At 37.8% G+C, this 20,203-nt stretch overlaps 1 protein-coding gene across 8 annotated transcripts in view; it reads right to left on the reverse strand.

Moving 5' to 3' along the window:
* PLD1 (phospholipase D1) overlaps window positions 1–20,203 on the reverse strand; it is a 212,236-nt gene that overhangs the window by 63,529 nt on the left and 128,504 nt on the right. For 6 of the 8 annotated variants that reach the window (XM_057545297.1, XM_057545305.1, XM_057545304.1 and 3 more), the window contains 7 exons: window positions 17,128–17,238; window positions 15,031–15,231; window positions 13,779–13,992; window positions 13,072–13,185; window positions 3,672–3,800; window positions 2,831–2,949; window positions 1,225–1,338 (listed from right to left, as the gene is read on the reverse strand). In XM_057545297.1, the coding sequence (XP_057401280.1) occupies window positions 1,225–1,338; window positions 2,831–2,949; window positions 3,672–3,800; window positions 13,072–13,185; window positions 13,779–13,992; window positions 15,031–15,231; window positions 17,128–17,238 (1,002 nt within the window). The remainder of the gene's footprint in view (window positions 1–1,224; window positions 1,339–2,830; window positions 2,950–3,671; window positions 3,801–13,071; window positions 13,186–13,778; window positions 13,993–15,030; window positions 15,232–17,127; window positions 17,239–20,203) is intronic. The other 2 variants (XM_057545298.1, XM_057545299.1) reach the window with 2 other exon arrangements.

Genomic DNA, 20,203 nt, shown 5'->3' on the forward strand with positions numbered 1-20,203 from the left:
AAGTGATTTATCTTTTTGATTGTTCTATTATTTGATCTACGGTCTGAAATGTCTTTTTATTTCTTAGATACACACACCTCTCCTTGCACGTAGTACAAAGTAACTGATTTAGGCGTTTCATTTATATAATCATATTCACCAGAATCCATATCCAAATTAAATAAATCCATAATAGTGATGTCAGCAGCAGACTACTGGATCTTCATTTAAAAAATACTTTTTTAAAAAAAATTGATATATGTCTATATTGTGAAATGATTAGCACAGTAAGTTTAGTTAACATCCATCACTTCACATAGTTACAAATTTTTTTTCTTGTGATGAGAACTTTTAAGATCTACTCCCTTAGCAAAATTCAAATATACAACACAGTACTGTTAACTACAGTCACCATGCTCTACATTACATCCCAGGACTTATTAAGAGTAAAACGGGAAGCTGTACCTTTTGACTCCTGTCACCCATTTCTGCACCCCTACCATCCCACCCTTTGCCTCTGGCAAACACCAATCTGTTCTGTACTTAAACAATACATTTGACGCCGATAGTGATGACTTTGAACAAAAGGCAATGCAATCCTAGTTCTGTCCCTGTATGATCTCAAGACACTTGAGCTGGAGTTGGTACAGGGAGCAGATTGGGTAACAGTGGACTAGACTAGGATTTCAAGCTCCACCTCTGTTGATAACCAGCTCGATGACCCTGGGCAAGTCTCAAAGTTTCACTGGGTCTTAATTTTCTTATTTGTAATTTGAGAATGTTGTACTGGATGTGGTCAAATTTTGTTACTTTAATAAGCAAACTTCTCATTCTTTTAAAAGTGTCTCTAAAAGGCATTTGGTTAATTAGGAACTAAAATTAGATTGAACTATAACTAGCTTCCTATATGCTAAGTTTCAGCCGTATTCCTGGTACTTCACTGGTATCAGCTCCAGGTTTACTGGGTATCATGTTGCTAGAGTCACTTCAGAAGGAATTACAGGACAAGCCTCTCCTTGAGTGGCCTTTTCTAAAGATATGCATTTATTATATTTATATGAGAGTTTTAACAAGAGGATAAATTGAGTACATTTAAAATAGAAAATACAATACTAAGTTTTAAAAGGTCTATTTGGATTTGCTTTGGAGTTGTCCTTATTGCAAAACTTGAAGCCAATAGGCATTTAGTCCAGTAAGAGTGACTGTACCCACTAGTACTTCATGAAAAAGAAAAGCCAGACTTACCTGTACATTAGCATGGACAGACCCAGGCACTTGGTATTTCAACTCATGGGCTGTTGTTTGAGATTTTGGAAGCAGAAAAGGATAAGAAAGGGACCGATATTTTGGTTTCATAATCTAAAATAAAGAAAAACAGGTAAAAAAGATTCAAATGAAAAAACAGTTCCAGTCTTCCTTACTTTGTGATTATAAAAAAAATTCAGGTTCATTTGGAAAAGGAAAAGGGAAAGAGATATTAACAATGGGTGTTTCTAGGTGAAGAGGCAATAGATTATTTATTTTTGTTTTCTGTCTATTTCCCAGGGACAGAAAACTCCCTTTTTCCTTCTTTTACCTTTTGGAGTGAGCATTATTGCTTTGTATTTTTAAAGAAAACTTAAATACAACCTGGAGTTATAGAAGTATACAATTGCAAAAATGGGATTATTTTATAAACTGATTTTTTACTACGTTGTAGGTATCTTGCAACAGCAGTAAAGCACTATATATCATTTCAAAATAATTTCATAGTAAAATGGCATGGAACAATCATAATTTGTTTAACGATTTCTATTAATGAGGATGTCAGCTGTTTCTCATTTTATATGAATTATTAGATGCAATCTCAAGATAAATGACTTATTGAGTAACTTCTTTAGCTTAAATACCTGAAATAGATTTTCTGAGTCAAAGGTTACATACCTTTAAAAAGTTTTCTGCAGTTGTACCAATGCATCCTCCCAGGAGCAAGGTATAAGACCATCATAGATCCCAAACCCAATTGTAGGTATCTGCAGCGTTTTTATCTTTGTCAGTCCAATAAGTTAAAAATATTACCCTTTTGTTTATTCATTCATTTGCCTCTAAATTCTTGTTAAAAATATTTCCACTATTTCTAAGAGCTCCCACTAACTGTTTATAATGTTATTTAAATGAAAATAAGGTGACACTTTAAGTTGTTAATAAAACTAAATCTTTTTCCAAATTATCTCCAAATTATAGGGAGAAAATGCCTATAAAACCATTTTATTTATTTTATTTATTAAGATTCTATAAGTAAAATGGAATCTTAATAACACCTAGACGACAGGTACTTAACTTAGGAATGTTAGGTCAAATGCTTACAAGTAATGAAGGCATCATACTAAGGAAGACACAGACTGGAGAAAAGAAAACTGGCTCCATCTTCTCACTGTTCACTTTGCTCAGAACCGCCTCTCAGAAGCCTGTACCAATATGGGCCCAGGGCAGTGCCAGGATTGGAAGGCTTTGCAAGCTCCAGCTCTCTCACCTGAACGAGGCTCCCATCCCCCTACAGTAGCCCGACAGCCCTCCACGTGACTATCAGCCCCGGCCAGATGCTTAAACGACACTGAGTGTCCCAAGTGTTCAAAGGGTTAAACCATAGGCTGTGATAGTAGCAACATCCCTCCGCCCTCTGAATTGTCTGTGGTGTGAAAGTTCAGGAATATTTTTTTTTTCTTTTGCTCAGAGACCCAGGCACTCTGACAACCGGGCACCCAAGAGTAGATGGGTAGCACAGCTGCGGCCACTGCAGCCCCTCCTCGCCTCCTCTTCCTGGCCTGTCTCTCTTCATGTGGACTGAATCATGATAAAACCACCTATGTACCTTCGTGAAGTTCCAGCGCTGGATGAAGTGACGGGCCACGTCGCGAGCCGCCTTCCCGTGGACCGCAGAGGAGATGTCGTGCCATGGCATCCGGGGGGTGGAGTGCCTGTCAATGAAATCTGCCCGGGTGCACCAGGCAAGGTCCTCGCTAACTTCTGTGCCCAGAGGCACACAAGCCATCTGACCCCAGCTCTGACCCTGACTATGATACATATAAGAAAATGTGGTAATGCCCACCGTGTGTATATTACTTGGCTTGGATAGAACAATACCTTTATAGCCAAGAGAAACATAGATCTCACACTGGGGAACACAGTCTCCCATGCACCTCTCCCAAGTATGTTTCCACTTCACTTATTAGATAATCACTAGGCAAGGCAGATGTGAGTTGGTACAAAGTATTTAAAGCTGTGTACTTGACATTACATTTTTCTTTTTTATCCTGTTGAAATAATGTTAAGCTACGTTCCTATTTCCTGTTAGATATACAAGCACAGTGCTAATCTGAAATGTGTTGTTTTAATGTTGGAAGATGAAGACGATAAGCAGAAAAAAGGAGATGATCAAAGGAAGGGAACCATCTCCTGGAGAATTACAGATTATTACCCCCCTAAAATATGCCTATGTGGAAGCTGGAGATTTCCAACAAGTAAGCTCTATTTCATTTTCTTTTCTTACTATAAGGAAAAGCCCTAAAGTATATGACTGAATCATAGTTTCCAGTGTTTTATCAAATATTCAAAACAAAACAAAAGATATTAGATCATGCACATGCATACTTGTTGAGATACTGACAAGGAAAAGACAAAATATAAGCAGCCCCCACTACCATGGTACTTACCAGCAAAAGGTTTATCAAGTTGAACCCAATCTTTGAAGACAAAATTGCAGTAGTCCTTTCCATGCCAGAATCTGGTTTCCCCATGTAGCTCTCCCACACCTGTCTGTAAACTTCGGATGGAGCCCGTGTCTGTAAATGCAGCAAGACCCACTCAGAGACTGGTTCAGGCGGACCCCAGAGAGGGAAGCTCATCTCTTATCTATTAAACACCTAAAGACTTCTTAACTTTTCTTCTTAAGCCTCATAACTAGGACAGCATGTGTTCATGAGGCTGTGGGCTGACAAGGTTTTAAAACCCTCATGAATTTACTATTAGTGGGTAGTTGGGGCTATAATCAGGTCCATCATTTGACAGTGAAATTTAATATTCTTATTCTCACCATCTACCAGATCACTGGAGGAATAGATCACAGGGTTAACTGTGAATAAAGAACTTGCTAGGAGAGCCTATGAGAGAGCAGTAAAGTCAGGTCAGGTGGAGGAACATGAGATGCAGAGGCCATACAGAAGTCATGTCCTTCTTTTTCCTCAACCAGTATGGTGCACATCTAACGTATAATTCTTGTCTTTTGCATCTCAAAATGCAAGAACCTCAAATTTGCAGATAACCTGTGTTCCAGCCCTGGAACTGACTAGCTAAGTGACACTGAGCTTCATCTTTTTGGGTCAGAAATCCTTTATGTGTGAAAGGAAACATTTGGCCCAGATGACATCTAAGATCTTTTGGGCTTTAACATTCTATTTTTCTAAAATTATAAATGACATCCATAAAAAGTGTAACAATAGACAGAAGCTCATGACGACACAGGCGCAAAAGCAGCAATCCACTGCAATATTTCACAAAGAACTTTGTTGGGAACGTTTTACTTAAGGGTAAATATGTTGACTTAAATAGTTTGTATGTTTATGGAATATGCTGATCACAAAGACAACTAAGCAGGAAAACTAGCAGAACTACAAATCACAAAATGCAGCGCTTGGCACAAAAGAGACACTTAACAGATAGACATTGGATGCAAAAATGTTTGTTGAATGAATAAATGGTACCACGTGCAGGAGCCAGTGAGAGTACCGGACTGGTCTCCCTACCAACACGCTGCCCCAGAGCTGTCCTTCTAAAAATGCAGACTCCTTGCTTAAAAGCCTTCTAGGATGACCTACTGCCTAGAGGGGGGTCAGTCCTAAGGGTTTAGTATGCACAGAGAGCTCTTCTCAAACTGCTGACAATCTCTTTTTCTGGTCCTTGTTTTCCTCACACAACCCAGACCCCACGCACACCATACTTCTCACTGATTTTGACAGGCTTGGTTCATCATGCAGGTGGCACATTATTCCTTCTGCCTAGAATGTTCTTCCCTCCCTCTTGGTCTGAACTCCTCATCCTCCTTCAAGAGCCACGTTAGCTGTCATCTGTCCTAGAGACACCTCCCAGATCCCAGCAGGGAGAGGCAGTCCCTAGCACTGCTGTAGAACCATTAACAGTTGCACACCTCCGGGCCTCTGACTCTGTGACCCAGTTGTGTAAGGATGCTTCCTCCCTGCTCCCCACTCACTCATCTATAAACTCTGGGGTGGGGAGTGTGTCCCCTCAGTGCCTGGTATAGCTCCTGGCAATCAGTAGGCAATCAATAAGCATTTGCAGAGCAGAAGTTTTTAAACAATCACCACACATACTGCTAGTATTCTATCTCAGACTGAATAATTAACCTCCAAAGGGTATTGGAATTTTCTGTAAAAGGAAAATGTCTTAAAATGCTAACAATGAACAAAACTTAATAATGTTAAAAATAGAATTCTGTTGATTTCTCCCAGTGATTTATTTTCCTGCTCTCTAAGACTGAAAGGCCAAAGTACTGGTAGGTCTATTTGCTCACCTGTAGGCTCTTAGAGTAAGCATGGCACTTTGTTTATTAAAAAAACAGGAAAAGAAAAAAAGGGGACAAAGAACGAGGTAAATAGTGGGTCAATTCTGAAGTAAAATTAAAATATATATATATATTATATATAAAATTTGTTTTCATCAATTGAGAAACTCCAGGCTAAATCTTTATATGTATACACATATACTTGTTTAAAAATCTCACCTAATAATCAGCTTTGATAAGAAAAACAAAGCAAATTCTTAGTCTCAGATAATGATCTTGGTGCTAATTGAGTTCAACCTGCTCACAGTTCAAATTTGGTTTTGCTTTTAGTCATGGCCTAAACTAATCCAAATAAATCAGGGTCCTCCTCAGAACAAATGAAACAATATTAGGGCTAAACAGAACAAAATACTCCGACTTACTGCGATTACTGCTCAGAATTGCATGAACACGTATGAGCAGGAAAGGAGGACTTTTTACATCAGCAATGCCGATCTGAGGTGGTTCTTATTAGTCTATATCTGGCTCCCAGTTGATTTCATAATTGCATCTGCCTTGTCTTTTGGCAGCGGTTTTTCATGCCAGTTTACTGCAAGCCTCATCCATCGGTGGCCCAGACTCTGGCTGCTGAAGTTCATGAAGAGGGTATCTTTCTGCCCCTCACCCGGTGTCTTCTGACTTTGCCACATCCTCCTGTTTTTTCTCTCGTCTCTTAGCTTCCAAGGCTGCACTCCCCTACCATTACTCCAACTCACCCTTCTTGATCTTCTTTCCTAGCTCCTCCTCCCTCACAAGGTTTTCCCCAGCTTTCCCCTAAATGTACCCCTGTAGCCCTGGCTTCTCACTGGGGCTCTAGATCTACAGCCACGTCCAATGCCTCACTTGACCTCATCTACCTAGTTGTCCCACCGAACTATAAACTCATGCGTAGCACTAGAATCACCGTCATTCCCACAAAATCAAGTCTTCCCTTGAGATTTCTGCTTTCTGTTCATGGTTTCTCAAGCAAAACCTCAGAATCACCTTTGGCTCCCCTCTCTTCTTCACTGTCTTCTCCACCCACCTCCCCATCACCACTTCTCAAATCCTATTGAAATTTGCTGATTCTTTCTTCTGAAAAAATATTCTCTTATTCACTTCATTCTTGGGCCCACTGGAACAAGCTAGTCAGACCCCCCATGTCTCTAGTATGACCTTCGTAAAATACCACCCTTATTCCCCTACCCTTCCCCTCCACCCCCCACCCCCTCCAAATTCCGCCTCCCCAGGGATTCTCCAGCATTTAAGGAATGAGGGTCAATGACTCAGCCTGACTTTCAAGACTCCAGATATTGGTACAGTTATATCCCACCAGCCCAATCCATACAAATTAACTACCCATCAACAGCAATTCCAAAACCCAAAAGCTCTGAAAATCCAAATGTTTTTTCACAGCTCATTTGTTAGCAAAACCTGACGTGAACTTGAGGTTATTATCTTCCTTTATCCCACTTGATGTTGTTGCACGAATATAAACAATTTGCTTATAGGGTATTTCCTGGACTTTGCCAGGAGTGTAACATAATACAGAGTATAGGTATTGTATTACCTTTCTAAAATCCAGAATCTTCTAATTTCTTTTTTTTAATTGAGGTAACACTGGTTTATAACATTATGTAAGTTTCATGTGTATGACATTATATTTCTACTTCTATATACACTACAGCATGCTCCCCACCAAAAATTTATTCTCCATCCATCACCATACAGTTGATCCCCTTTACCCATTTCACCCTCCCTCAACCCCTTCCCTTTTGGTAACCACTACTCTGTTCTCTGCATCTACATAATGATTTCTGTTTAGTTTGCTTATTTATTTTGTTTCTGTGTTTGTTTCCTTGTCTTTTACATTCCACATATCAGTGAAATCACATAGTATTTGTCTTTCTCCATCTGACTTATTTGACTTAGTATAATACTCTCAAGGTCCATTTATGTTGTTGAATATGGCAAGATTTCATCTTGTTTTATGGCTAAGCAGCATTCCATTGTATATATTTACCACATCTTTATCCATTCATTGACTGATGGGCACTTAGGTTGTTTCCATATCTTGGCTATTGTAAATAATGCTGTAATGAACATAAAGGTGTATGTATCTTTTTGAATTAGGGTTTTTTTTTGTATTTTTTAGGTAAATACCCAGAAATGGGATAGCTGGATCATACAGTAGTTCTATTCTTAATTTTTTGAGGAATCTCCATACTGCTTTCCAAAGTGGCTGCACCAATTTACATTCCCATCAACAGTGCATGAAAGTTCCCTTTTCTCCTCGTGGTCGCCAACATTTTTTATTTTTTCCCTTTTCAGTAATAGGCATTCTAACAGGTGTGAAGTGATATGTCATTATGGTTTTGATTTGCATTTCCCTAACAATTAGCGATGCTGAATATCTTTTTGTGTGTCTGTTGGTCATCTATATGTCTTCTTTGGAAAAATGTCTCTTTAGCTTTTCTGCCCATTTTTTAATTGGGTTGTTTTTTGTTGTTGTTGAGTTATATTAATTCTTTATATATTTTGGATATTAACTGCTTATTAGATATATCATTTACAAATATCTTCTCCCATTCAGTAGGTTGTCTTTTCATTTTGCTGTTGGTTCCCCCCTTTGTTGTTGGCATTTCTCATATGTGTGTTAAGATATAATATCTACCTGGAGTGCCTGTTTCTCTCCCTTCTTAGTCTCTACCTACTGAATTTCTGCCTATATTCACGGCCAGTTCCAAAACAGGTCCCCAATGAGTTATATATATATATATTTTTAAATCTCTTGGTTCTTGAAACTTTTTGGATTTTGGCATTGTGGATCAGGTTTACAGTTGTGGAGAAGGCTTCACTGACAACTCTTGCCAGAGGATATTTCCCCCTGATGAATTACTAAGGCACTAGGTTAGTAATACCACCACTTACCTATTAGATAATAAGCTCTTTGAGAGTGAAAATAAGTGTTATACATTCTACACCACTGAAAACAGAGTTTAGAAATGACTTAACCTACTCTTCATTATCCCTTATGATTAGATATCTGAGTTTGAAACACTTGTCTCAACTAAATGGCAAGAATTATTTTCCCCATCAGCCATATATTAAATCTTGCTTAAAAGGAAAAGATTAGCAAACAATTACTAAATATAAGAAGAATAAAATTCAACCCTTTTAAAATAACTGTATCAAGGAAACAATGTGTTTGAAATTCTCCCTCTTGCAACATAATTTTAAGAGAAAAAAAATCTTGAAGATGGATGAGTGATTTTGAATTAAAATATATACTATAGAAATCTACCATAGTTACTAATCACATTTAAGATGAGCTGATTTTAGTGCAGTTTTTTCTACTTAAAAACACACAGTGATCTTGCGTGCACACTCTGTGTGCAGGAGGAAGACCCAACGCAGCCAAAAATAAAAATAAATAAATAAATAAATTTATAAAAAGAAAAAAGAGAAAACACAGACCATAAAAAAAAAAAAAAGGGATGGAAAACAAAGGAACCCATGATGAAGCATAAAAAACAAAAACAAAAACAAAAACAAACAAACAAAAAAAACGGGTCTTCTTCGCTAGGAGACCCGTTCAGCCATGGCCTTTTGCATTCAAGTGAAACATTGCAGAGAAGCTAATCCCGTTCATATCTTCAGGAAGGAAGTTATTAACTCAAGTAAACATTCAGTTTCAAACTTATAATGAAGAGTCACTCTGTGCTTAATTTGGGTTTCAAGTCCTATAAGACAATATAAGTTTAAAAGTTTACATGATTTAAATGTAGAGCTGTGCTCTTTAAACTTCCTTCATTATTAATAGTAGAACTTCCTTTTTTTTTTCCCAATACAAATTCACATGGCAGTCCAATATATAAAATAATATATGTGGGATTTTTCTGGTTGACACAGGTACCAATAGAGGTAGGAGGATCCGGGGCCCTCAGTATTATCCTCAGAGTCCCCCTGAGAAACACCAGGATCCAAGGAATAGACTTTGCAAAGCACTGCCCCAGAAGGACTCAACTATCCTTTGGCTTTCCTATTTAAGTAAACTAACTTTTTTCATATTAAAAAGTTAAAATTGTAACTTAATGTAGTTAATGGAAAGAGTCCTCTCCGTCCCCCACATCCCATATGCAGTGCATCAGCAAATGCTGTCAGCTCCACCTCAAGATGTATTCAGTACCTGCCTGGTCACTACTTGCCACCCCTGTCTGCTCTGAATTAAACGTTTGTAAAAATGCAAGTCAGACCTTGTCTGGCCTTTGCTCAAGACCATCTGATGGGCAGAAGACCTAAATAAACATTTCTCCAAAGAAGATATACAGGTTGCCAACAGACACATGAAAGAATGCTCAACATCATTAATCATTAGAGAAATGCAAATCAAAACTACAATGAGATATCATCTCACACCGGTCAGAATGGCCATCATCAAAAAATCTACAAACAGGGCTTCCCTGGTGGCGCAGTGGTTGGGAGTCTACCTGCTAATGCAGGGGACACAGGTTCGAGCCCTGGTCTGGGAAGATCCCACATGCCGCAGAGCAACTGGGCCCGTGAGCCACAGTTGCTGAGCCTGCGCGTCTGGAGCCTGTGCTCCGCAACAAGAGAGGCCGCGATAGTGAGAGGCCCACGCACCGCGATGAAGAGTGGCGCCCGCTTGCCACAACTAGAGAAAGCCCTCGCACAGAAACAAAGACCCAACACAGCCAAAAATAAATAAATAAAATAATAAAAAAAAAATCTACAAACAATAAATGCTGGAGAGGGTGTGGAGAAAAGGGAACACTCTTGCACTGTTGGTGGGAATGTAAATTGATACAGCCACTATGGAGAACAGTATGGAGGTTCCTTATAAAACTAAAAATAGAACTACCATACGACCCAGCAATCCCACTACTGGCATATACCCTGAGAAAACCATAATTCAAAAAGAGTCATGTACCACAATGTTCATTGCAGCTCTATTTACAATAGCCAGGACATGGAAGCAACCTAAGTGTCCATCATCGGATGAATGGATAAAGAAGATGTGGCACATATATACAATGGAATATTACTCAGCCATAAAAAGAAATGAAATGGAGGTATTTGTAGTGAGGTGGATGGAGTTAGAGTCTGTCATACAGAGTGAAGTAAGTCAGAAAGAGAAAAACAAATACAGTATGCTAACACATATATATGGAATCTAAGGAAAAAAAAAAAAAAGGTCATGAAGAACCTAGTGGCAAGATGGGAATAAAGACACAGACCTACTAGAGAATGGACTTGAGGATATGGGGAGGGGGAGGGGTAAGATGTGACAGGGTGAGAGAGTGGCATGGACATATATACACTACCAAATGTAAAATAGATAGCTAGTGGGAAGCAGCCGCATAGCACAGGGAGATCAGCTCGGTGCTTTGTGACCACCTAGAGGGGTGGGATAGGGATATGGGAACAAATGTATATGTATAACTGATTCACTTTGTTATAAAGCAGAAACTAACACACCATTGTAAAGCAATTATACTCCAATAAAGATGTTTAAGAAAAAAAAAAAAAAAGACCATCTGATGGCTTCCTTTTTCACTCAACGTATAAACCAAAATTCTATAATCTACCCAACCCTCTCCGACTTTGCTCCTATCATTCTCCCCTCGCCCACCCGACTTCAGCCACTCCTGGAACATACCAATCCCCTCCTGCCTCATAGTCTGCACTTGCTACTCCTCCTGGCTGGACTCCCTCCCCACAGACATTATCTTATCCTGATTCTTCTCTCCCTTTTGATCTTTCTCAAAAACTCACTTCATTGGAAAAGCATTCTCTGACCCCCTCCCCATATAAAATAGTAACTCCTCCCCTCTGCCCTTCCCCCCTTCCCCTGCTGTACTGTTTTCCATGATAATTCTTACCACCTGACACATTGTGTTTGATGATCTATTTGTATATACAATTCCCATCCTTACTCTCCTACTAGTTAACAGAATTTTGTCTGTGTTGTTCATTCCATCCCTAGTATCTAGAACAGTGATTGACATAGGAGCTCCGTAAGTACTTATTTAAAGAACAAATGAGTCGTATACATCTGTTTTTGTATCCCCACTTACAGTTTTTAATGATTGTGCAATTCCATCAAGGGAATGAACTGCTCATTATGTTCTCAACAATCCTCCATCCTCTACTCTTGGATTTTAGGTTGTTTACTTTCTCTCTTCTCTCTCTCTCAATAAAAAACACTGCACTGGACGTGTATCCAGTTTGTTAGGGAGAGGATCTCCATCAACACCTGAAAACCACCCACATTGCTGTCCCTAGTTCACCACTATGGGGATCACCCCTCGCAGCCTGCCATCAGCCTGAATTACTTAACGTATTCTGCACCCAGCTTGCATCTTCTTTTCCACTTGCCCCCAATCCTGCTGTCAGCAACACTAGCATTCAGTCCCCTTGACTTCATGTTTCACAACTTCATTCCTCCATCTCATCGTCAGTCCTAACGCAGCAAAGCCACACTCTGGGATTACAAAGCAATACCTGGACATGTTTGCAACCTTTTATCTTCAACGTCTGCCCTGGCATGCACCCCTGACCTGGCTCTCTGGACTTCCCAGTGCCCTGTCTCAGGGCTATGACGCTCTACGGAGCGCAGGAATTACTGTGAGCTATCGCTGAATCCACATAGGCATCAGGGACTAGCTGTATGCTAAATCAAGAAAATGTCTCCCCATATATGCTCTTCTCCATATTTTAATGTATATCAATGTTGTTTACGTATTTTATATCTATGTGATTTAAGACAAACAAATTTACTTAACACTTACATTGGAGCTTTAGTTCACTATATACGGTTAATCAGTTTAAAAGTTGTAGGGTCTCCAGACTACAGAATGCTGGTACCACTGCTCAAGGTCCAGCTTAACGTTCAGGGTCATTAGCTCCTGACGGCCACAAGTGACTCACAGCCAGCCATGCTAGCTGGGCTCTTTCTCAGTCATCTCCTAAATAGTACATAGAACTGTGGCCTTAAGAATTTAGCCAAAAGGTCCTGAGGACTGTCGGCATATCTGCTAAATCGCAAGTCTGAAGCATGACTTCTGGGAGACTGATGAACTAGAACTTCTCTGGGCACATCACTTATCACCTCTAACCCTGCGTTGGGTCACATGTAAAAAGGAGATAGCACTGTTATTACCGAGCCCCACAAGTGCTCGGGGCAGTGAGCGGCAGAGTCTGCACACACGATAAATGCTAGCTTACAATTTTACTGTGGTTGCTATTTATTATGATGATCACTTGTCACTAAATCTGATCCATTGCCAAATGCCTCTTCATTCCACCATATTTTAGGCCCTGATTAATTTATTCGAGAACCTAGTTCTTACAGAAACTTCTCAGATTATCAATTCTAAAAATATACGTGGGGTGAAAACTGTGAGAACAGAAAGCCAATCCAGAGACACAGTCACTCTGCTCACGCAGCAAAAGCTGAAGCCTACAGAGGTTGCGGCGCTTCACACATCACTTACCAACGTTAGGTCTAGTGAGCCCCTGCTCTGACTCACCGGAAGAGCGAAAGAGTTTCAAGTGGGGCTTTAAACCATGGATTAAATTCTGACGACTCCTACAGTGATTACAATCACCTGGAGAAAGTTGAGAGTTCTTTCTTTACAAAGAGATATGTATATATATAAATATATCAAGTTTTCTAAACTCAGAAGCAGTTTCAATCATTTTAAAAACAAGGCAAGGCTATAGAATCAGTCACAAATTCTGTGCAACAGAAAACCGTAGAGCTTTAAGACAAATCTTAAAGAATGGTAAATTTATAAGATGTAGAAAATCTGATGTTTCAGGATACAAGTTGGATGTATTTCTGGATAGAAAGAGACATGAAATCTCTTATATGAAAAGTTTATAAAGCACACCTAATACTCTTCTTTTTCCTTTATAACTTGGCATTATTTTAGAAATGCTTAGTCATTCTGCAACCATTTAGAAGCATGAATTGTGGTTGTTATGACTAGTGATGTGAATAAAACAATAAATCTGTTCTAAAATGAGTCAAACAGAGCCATGAGATGGCATGAGACTGAACAGGATGATATAATGACTTCTCAGCATTGTTCACTTTACTCCATTATAGAAGGACACGTTCTGCAAACAGGTATACGGTGTCTGGCTATGGAGGAACAGAGCATAGTTGAGATAAGTTCCAGTGCAGACGATGACTTACTGGAGGCACTGTCGAGGCTGCTGATGCTGTCTGTGCTGCGTAGGTGGTGTCTGTGCAGCTGCCTGTAGAGGCTGAATTTGGAGAACTTTCTGGGCTTTCCTATGCCTTTCAGTTTTGAATCTGCGTCATCAACAGTCTTCAGGACAGGCAGATTTTTGTTAGATTCGTTTTTATCTTTGAGGCTTAAGGATTCCATAGACTCTGTTGTTTCAGCCTGAGAAAATTATTAAAAAAAAAAAAAAGAAAGAAAGAAAAGAAAAGAAACTGCATAAGATAAGCTGCACTGTGGCCTTTTAATTCCAGTTTAAAGTTTACACACGATGGAGGCTCCCTAAGAGACACGCAATAACATGTGCGAGGTCAGCCGCAGGGCAGTGGGCGATTCTTGTGAGCTGTTTAAATACTTCCAAAGGGATACCAGGAAGTCCATTATAGTTCCTCTTTCACTGGGCCAGAAATTTCATGCCAATTAACCTGTTGGTTTCAAATACAATTACGTGAGTTATACTCACTGTTGAGCTACTGAACTTCTTCCTCTGATAAATATTAAGTAAGCAATGCTTTTTCTGTCAATCATTTTCCCCGTTACCTTTTCACTAAATCTCTGTTTTCCCAGAAAAGTCACCAACATATACAGCAGTAAAATAAGATGGAGCCCATCAAACTTTTTAATAAGCGTACTGATATTTTGGCAACCATTTGAGTTGAAATAATAAGTATACAAGTATAGGCATACAGAGATTTTGGCAGCTCTTGATTTGAAAGATACTTTGAGAAGTTATTAACCTCCTCCTTTCAAATAGAATTCCCTAAATGACTCCAGACTGACCTATCCTATTTTTGTATGTCTGTAAGAGGGAAGATTTCAAAAACCTTGGCAGCTAATTGTAATAAGGTTGCTTATTTAACTTAAAGTCCAATTTTGCCGCATATTTTTATGAACTTTTTTCCCAAATAGGAACTAAATCTTTAATTTAAATGGAAAGCAAAGGAACTGACTATGAGATAGCACATGCTCTATCAAATCTGTTTTCTCTTCTAACAAGAGAAGAGACTGAGATTAACAGATGCATAGTTACAGACTGACTAAGTGGTATTTGAAACCAGGTCTGTGTTGGACGCAATGTTCTTTACCCCTCCAGGGATATGCCACCTCTCATTCAATCCATCAGTCAACCAATCACACTATTAACACACACTTATACAAACTGTGTCTCTTATATGCAGTTCCATAAAGGTGAAATTTACTAACTGTGAGGGAACCCAGAGAAGGTCCCCCGGTGACACGCTTCACGCTGCCCACGTCCGTGAGTCTGTGTTCATTGTCATCCCACCTTCCATAGGCCAGGTCAATCCCACCCACAAAGGCCATCGACTGGTCGATGATGATGAGTTTCTCGTGATGAGCCCACAGATATACACTGGATGACACATGATCTGGGTGCCTCATCACCTTGAGAGGAAAAAAACCACACACGTAATATGCTTTCTAAAATGTCTTTTGTATCATAATAAAAGAGGTCTGTTTACTCCCCTGAACATTTCCTACAATTCAAATGCTAAAATGTGCTATCTATACATCAAAGAAAATCCCCAAACTTCTAATTTTATCCTCAGTATTTAGCAGAGTATTTATTTATTTTATCCTCAGTATTTATCCCTGGATACTTTTCAAAACTCCCCTGACCACCCTGGACCCGTCACATATGCGGGAAGCTGCCCTTTAGCTTGAAATTTGGCCGCATATTTCAGTAAAAGTCAGCTCAGTGGAATAGCAGATTCCCTTTTCCCCCAAAAGGGTTATGTTATATGTTATATAAAAAACACTAAAACTTTTTAGCCTACACCTATCTCTGACAAAATTTTTAATAAGTATATTGATATTTTGGCAGTCATTAAGTTGAACTAGTAATCATATTGATATAGGGATATAGATGTTTTGGCAGCTCTTGATTTTAAAGGTAATTTAAGAAGTTATTAACCTCCTGGTTTCAAACGGAGTTCTCTCTAAATAATCCCAGACTGACCTATTTTTGTATGTCTTTAAGTAGAAACATTCCAAAAACTTTGGAGGCAACTTTATTTTTTAATAACATGTTTTTATGGTGGTAAAATACACATAAAATTTACCGTATTAATCTTTTTAAGTGTACAGTTCAGTGGTATTAAGCATATTCATATAGTGCAACCATCACCACTATCCATCACCAGAACTTTTTATTTTGCAAAACTGGAACTCTATACCTATTAAACAAAAACTCCTTGTTCCCTCCTCCTCACAGAATCTGGCAACTACCATCTACTTTCTGTCTCTATGAATTTGACCACTCTAGGTATCTCATGTAAATGGAATCACACAATATTTGTCTTTATGACTGGCTTATTTTTACTTAGAATAATGTCTTCAAGGTTCATCCATGTTTTAACACACGTCAGAATTTCCTTCCTTTTTAAGACTGAAAAATATTCCATTGTATGTATATACCAATCCATTATTGAGAGTGTGAGATTAAAGTGTCCAACTATTATTATAGAACTGTTTTATTTCACCCTTCAATTCTGTCAATGTTTGCTTTATATATTTTGATGGTCAGTATTAGGTACGTAAATGTTTATAATTATTACATATTCTTGCTGCATTGAACCTTTTATTAATATATAATGTCCTTCTTTATCTATTGTAAACTTTATTGATTTAAAGTCTACTTTGTCCAATATTAGTAGAGCCACTCCTGCTCTTTTGGTTATTATTTACATGGAATATCTTTTTTTAATCAGGTGAAATATATAATCATTATATACTTTAAGCCTGCTGAAGATTAATTCATTGTCTTGATGTAGCTCAGTGACTGGGTGACAGTATTTACTGATAGGCTTCAGGTCTTTGGTAAAATATCAAAAGGCTTTTTTCAAATTGCTTACCATGTTTATTCACTTTACTAGTACTTTATACAAAGTGCTTTTAAGGAGAGCACTTTAAATCCTAAAGGAGTTCTCTTTGTTGCTATCAGTGTTCAAGGGACATCCCAGGGAGATCACATTTAAGAGGTTCCAGGATAACCTTAATGAGGAGTATAGGAACTTGACAGGGCTCTTAAAACAACTCTAGGAAGAATGTTCTTGGCTAAATTATCAGGGTAAGAGAAGCAGAAATGAGAACTCTGCTGACTCCATCAAGATCAGAAGTATAAGAAAGTATAATTATTTTATTTCTGAGAAGTTCACAATATTACTTATTCAAAATATACATTAGGGAATTCTAAAGATTACCACTGCTCAAAGTAAAATGTATCTGAAAAACTACAGAATAATAAAGAAGAAACATTGTTAAGCAAGATGACCTGAATACCTTTATGTTGGGGTGTAGATGCATCAAAGTCCTCTTGCTGTATTCACTATTGATTCCAAGAGCAAGTTCCACCTCTTTGTAGAGCATAATGAAGATCCGCACCCCCTGTTGCTGTCACAAGAGAAAACACAGGGAGGAATAAGAATTTCTGGAGGTAGGTTATGATTTTCTTTTTCTTCTTCATTTCCAGGGCATTGTACTTTCTAAAAATTTTTTCTATAAACAAGTATAATAAAATATTTAATGAAAAATGCAATACAAGAAGGTGAAACATAAGTGTATATTAAGACACAAATATAAAAAATAACAATTTATCGCCCTTCCATTCTATGACTTGTCATACTGAGACAGTCAATATTTGACTAATTATAGCCAGAAAGTTGAAATTGCAACTTTAAATACTAAAAGTATCTGATAGGCTTACAACTTTGAACATCTCAGAACAACTTGACATTGAGGAAAGTTTTGACCTGATTCATGTTACAGGATTAGGATTTTCTGCTTGTTTTTATTATACCACAAAGAATTGAAATAACAGTGTTTTTAAAACTCTGATGCAATAAATTATGCTAAACATGCCTTAAATGTTTCTGGGGGTATTTTCATAGAATTTTTCTTTATTAAAAAATTATTTCAGTGGAAAAAACATTTCTCGGTCTTCAGAGGTGAATGTATTGGTTCATACTCTTAACCCATAATTAAATCATTAATGTCTATTTCACCACTGAAATGACTTCTTCAGAAGTCAGCTTCTCTAACATTCAAAAATCCCCGAGTTTTAGCAGCAGCACAGAAATTAACATTGATCCATCTTTAGACCTTGGACCTAAAAGAAAGTAGACAAGGCCGTTGTGAAGGTCAAATTAAATCAAAATTGCCTCATAGCCTAATTGAAAACTTGCCCAAAGAAACTGCTATAAAGTTTCTTGCAGCAGTATGTACTTTTTAAAAGTTGGGCATGCATGTGTACACACACAAAAAGCAGATGAACTGGCATAGTCACGGTTTGTCCGGAATTACCCTCATGTAGTTTTTCTTGCTCTGATACCTTAGACACACAAACAATGGAAGAATCCCCACTTTACCATTTAGTATGTAAAAAAATCTCATCATTTAAGGATGCTCCTAACATTACTTTCCTTCTGCTCAAAAGCCTAGGGAAACCAGGAATTAGGATTACAGGAAAAAAAAAAAATTGCCTCATAAACTTTAATATGCTATACAAATAATATTTATTCTTAATATTAACCGTCAAAAAAATGTCCAACAGCTGGTAGTATAGAAAAGTACTAGTATTTTCTCTCCTAGTTCTGGGCGGTGACAAGGTTTTAGCTTAGGATAAATTGCCTGACACCTGAATGTCCTCCCCCATCCCTGTCCGCTTACACAGTTCCGCCACCAACATACAGTTCCTCCAGGAAACCCTATCTTATTTACCCCCACTTCTTATATCACTTTTTTACTTTTTAGGTTTGCATCCTCAGTGTTGCTGTGTAGTTTGCAACATTTTAATTTGCATTTACTGTACCCAGCAGCTCTGAAAGCATTCTGAACATATTACATGCATGTTGAGTACTGTAGCTACAACCTAGGCATTTAATATCCTACAGATTTAAGGCAAGAAGTTTTCCATAATCCTTTCTAGAGTATTTGAGATGCAGGCATATCTAATAAACTAGAGTGAATAATTTAGTTACAGTTTAAATGTAATCCATGGTAATTAAGTATTGTTCGTAAGGGACATTCAAGTCACAAATTTAAGAAGCCTTACTGGTTGAACACATCTAATTTACAAGAACTGGATATTTTTGCAATGCTATAAAAATGTGAAATAACATAGGAGTTACTATTTTTAGGCTGCAAGATGTAAAATCTTGGAGTAAACCAAACATATATACAGTTCCCCAATGTTGCTCTGCCAATAAAAAGCATATTTTGGCCCCTAGATCCTTATAATAACACATCACTTCAAAATACTAACTCTATCTTACTTGGTGTTAGTAATATCTGAAAAGTGTGCATATTTTTGAAGGGATACACTAGATTTACATTCTGGGCTGCATTAAAGAAATCTGAGTACTAAGAGAAGACCCATTCTTGCTCTGAAAAAAAAACAAGATTAAAAATACATATGTCATTTTATTTCTCTGGTTAACAGCTGACTTTTGGAACTTGCTTGTTACTTATTATATTACGCAACTATTGTAATCAAGTACATAAGTACAGACTTGAGTAAAGAAATAAGGAAGTGAAAGTGCAGGCAGGAAATGAACAGATTAATTTCTAATGATCTGGCCAGTGAGCACTCTAAATGAAAACTAGAACATTATTTTATTTTTCTCCTCTACTATTCAGATTTACTTTGCTATTTGAATATTTTAGGATTCAGCACTGAATAGCAGTTAAACAAATAGCCTCCCATTGAATGACATAATATAAAGTTTAAGACCCCCAATTTCAACCTAAATTATAGAACGTTACACCTGACATCTTTCATCACAGTTCATTTGTTTTAAGTGGATGAAATTCTGCTTCTTAGGCTTATGAGATTATTACCCATGAAGTACAGTAACTGAAAATTAGGAACTGGCCTGAATCTTACAATTTTCCATTTATCTGCATAACTAATGGATTTTTTAAATAACAGAGATTTTAATGCTAATGGATTATAGCATTATCCTCCATCTATTAATACCTGACATTTTCTTCTATACTGTGTCTTTTCACATTGAAATAAATAACTCTGTAGGAAATAGGATAGAGACTTTTAAGTCATTTTAGCTTAAATAGAAATGACTAATAAGGAAGTAATTAAATATAAAAAGTTCATTTTTATGTAGTCTGGTTTACAATTATTTACTTACGTCCATGTCCACAATAAACAGTTAATTAGTGACAAGATTCCTCTGATAATAAAGCAATAAATTCCTCTTCTTTTGGTCAAGGCATTACAACACTGCCATAAACTCTAAACTATAAAGGGCAAAGCAAAATACATCCCTTGGGAATGAAGGCATTTGTTGGGCCATAATAGTGCAGACTTATACAAAATATGGGAAATATTTGTGCAAAATGA

Source organism: Balaenoptera acutorostrata, chromosome 4 (genome assembly GCF_949987535.1).
Source record: "Balaenoptera acutorostrata chromosome 4, mBalAcu1.1, whole genome shotgun sequence".
NCBI lineage: Eukaryota > Metazoa > Chordata > Mammalia > Artiodactyla > Balaenopteridae > Balaenoptera > Balaenoptera acutorostrata.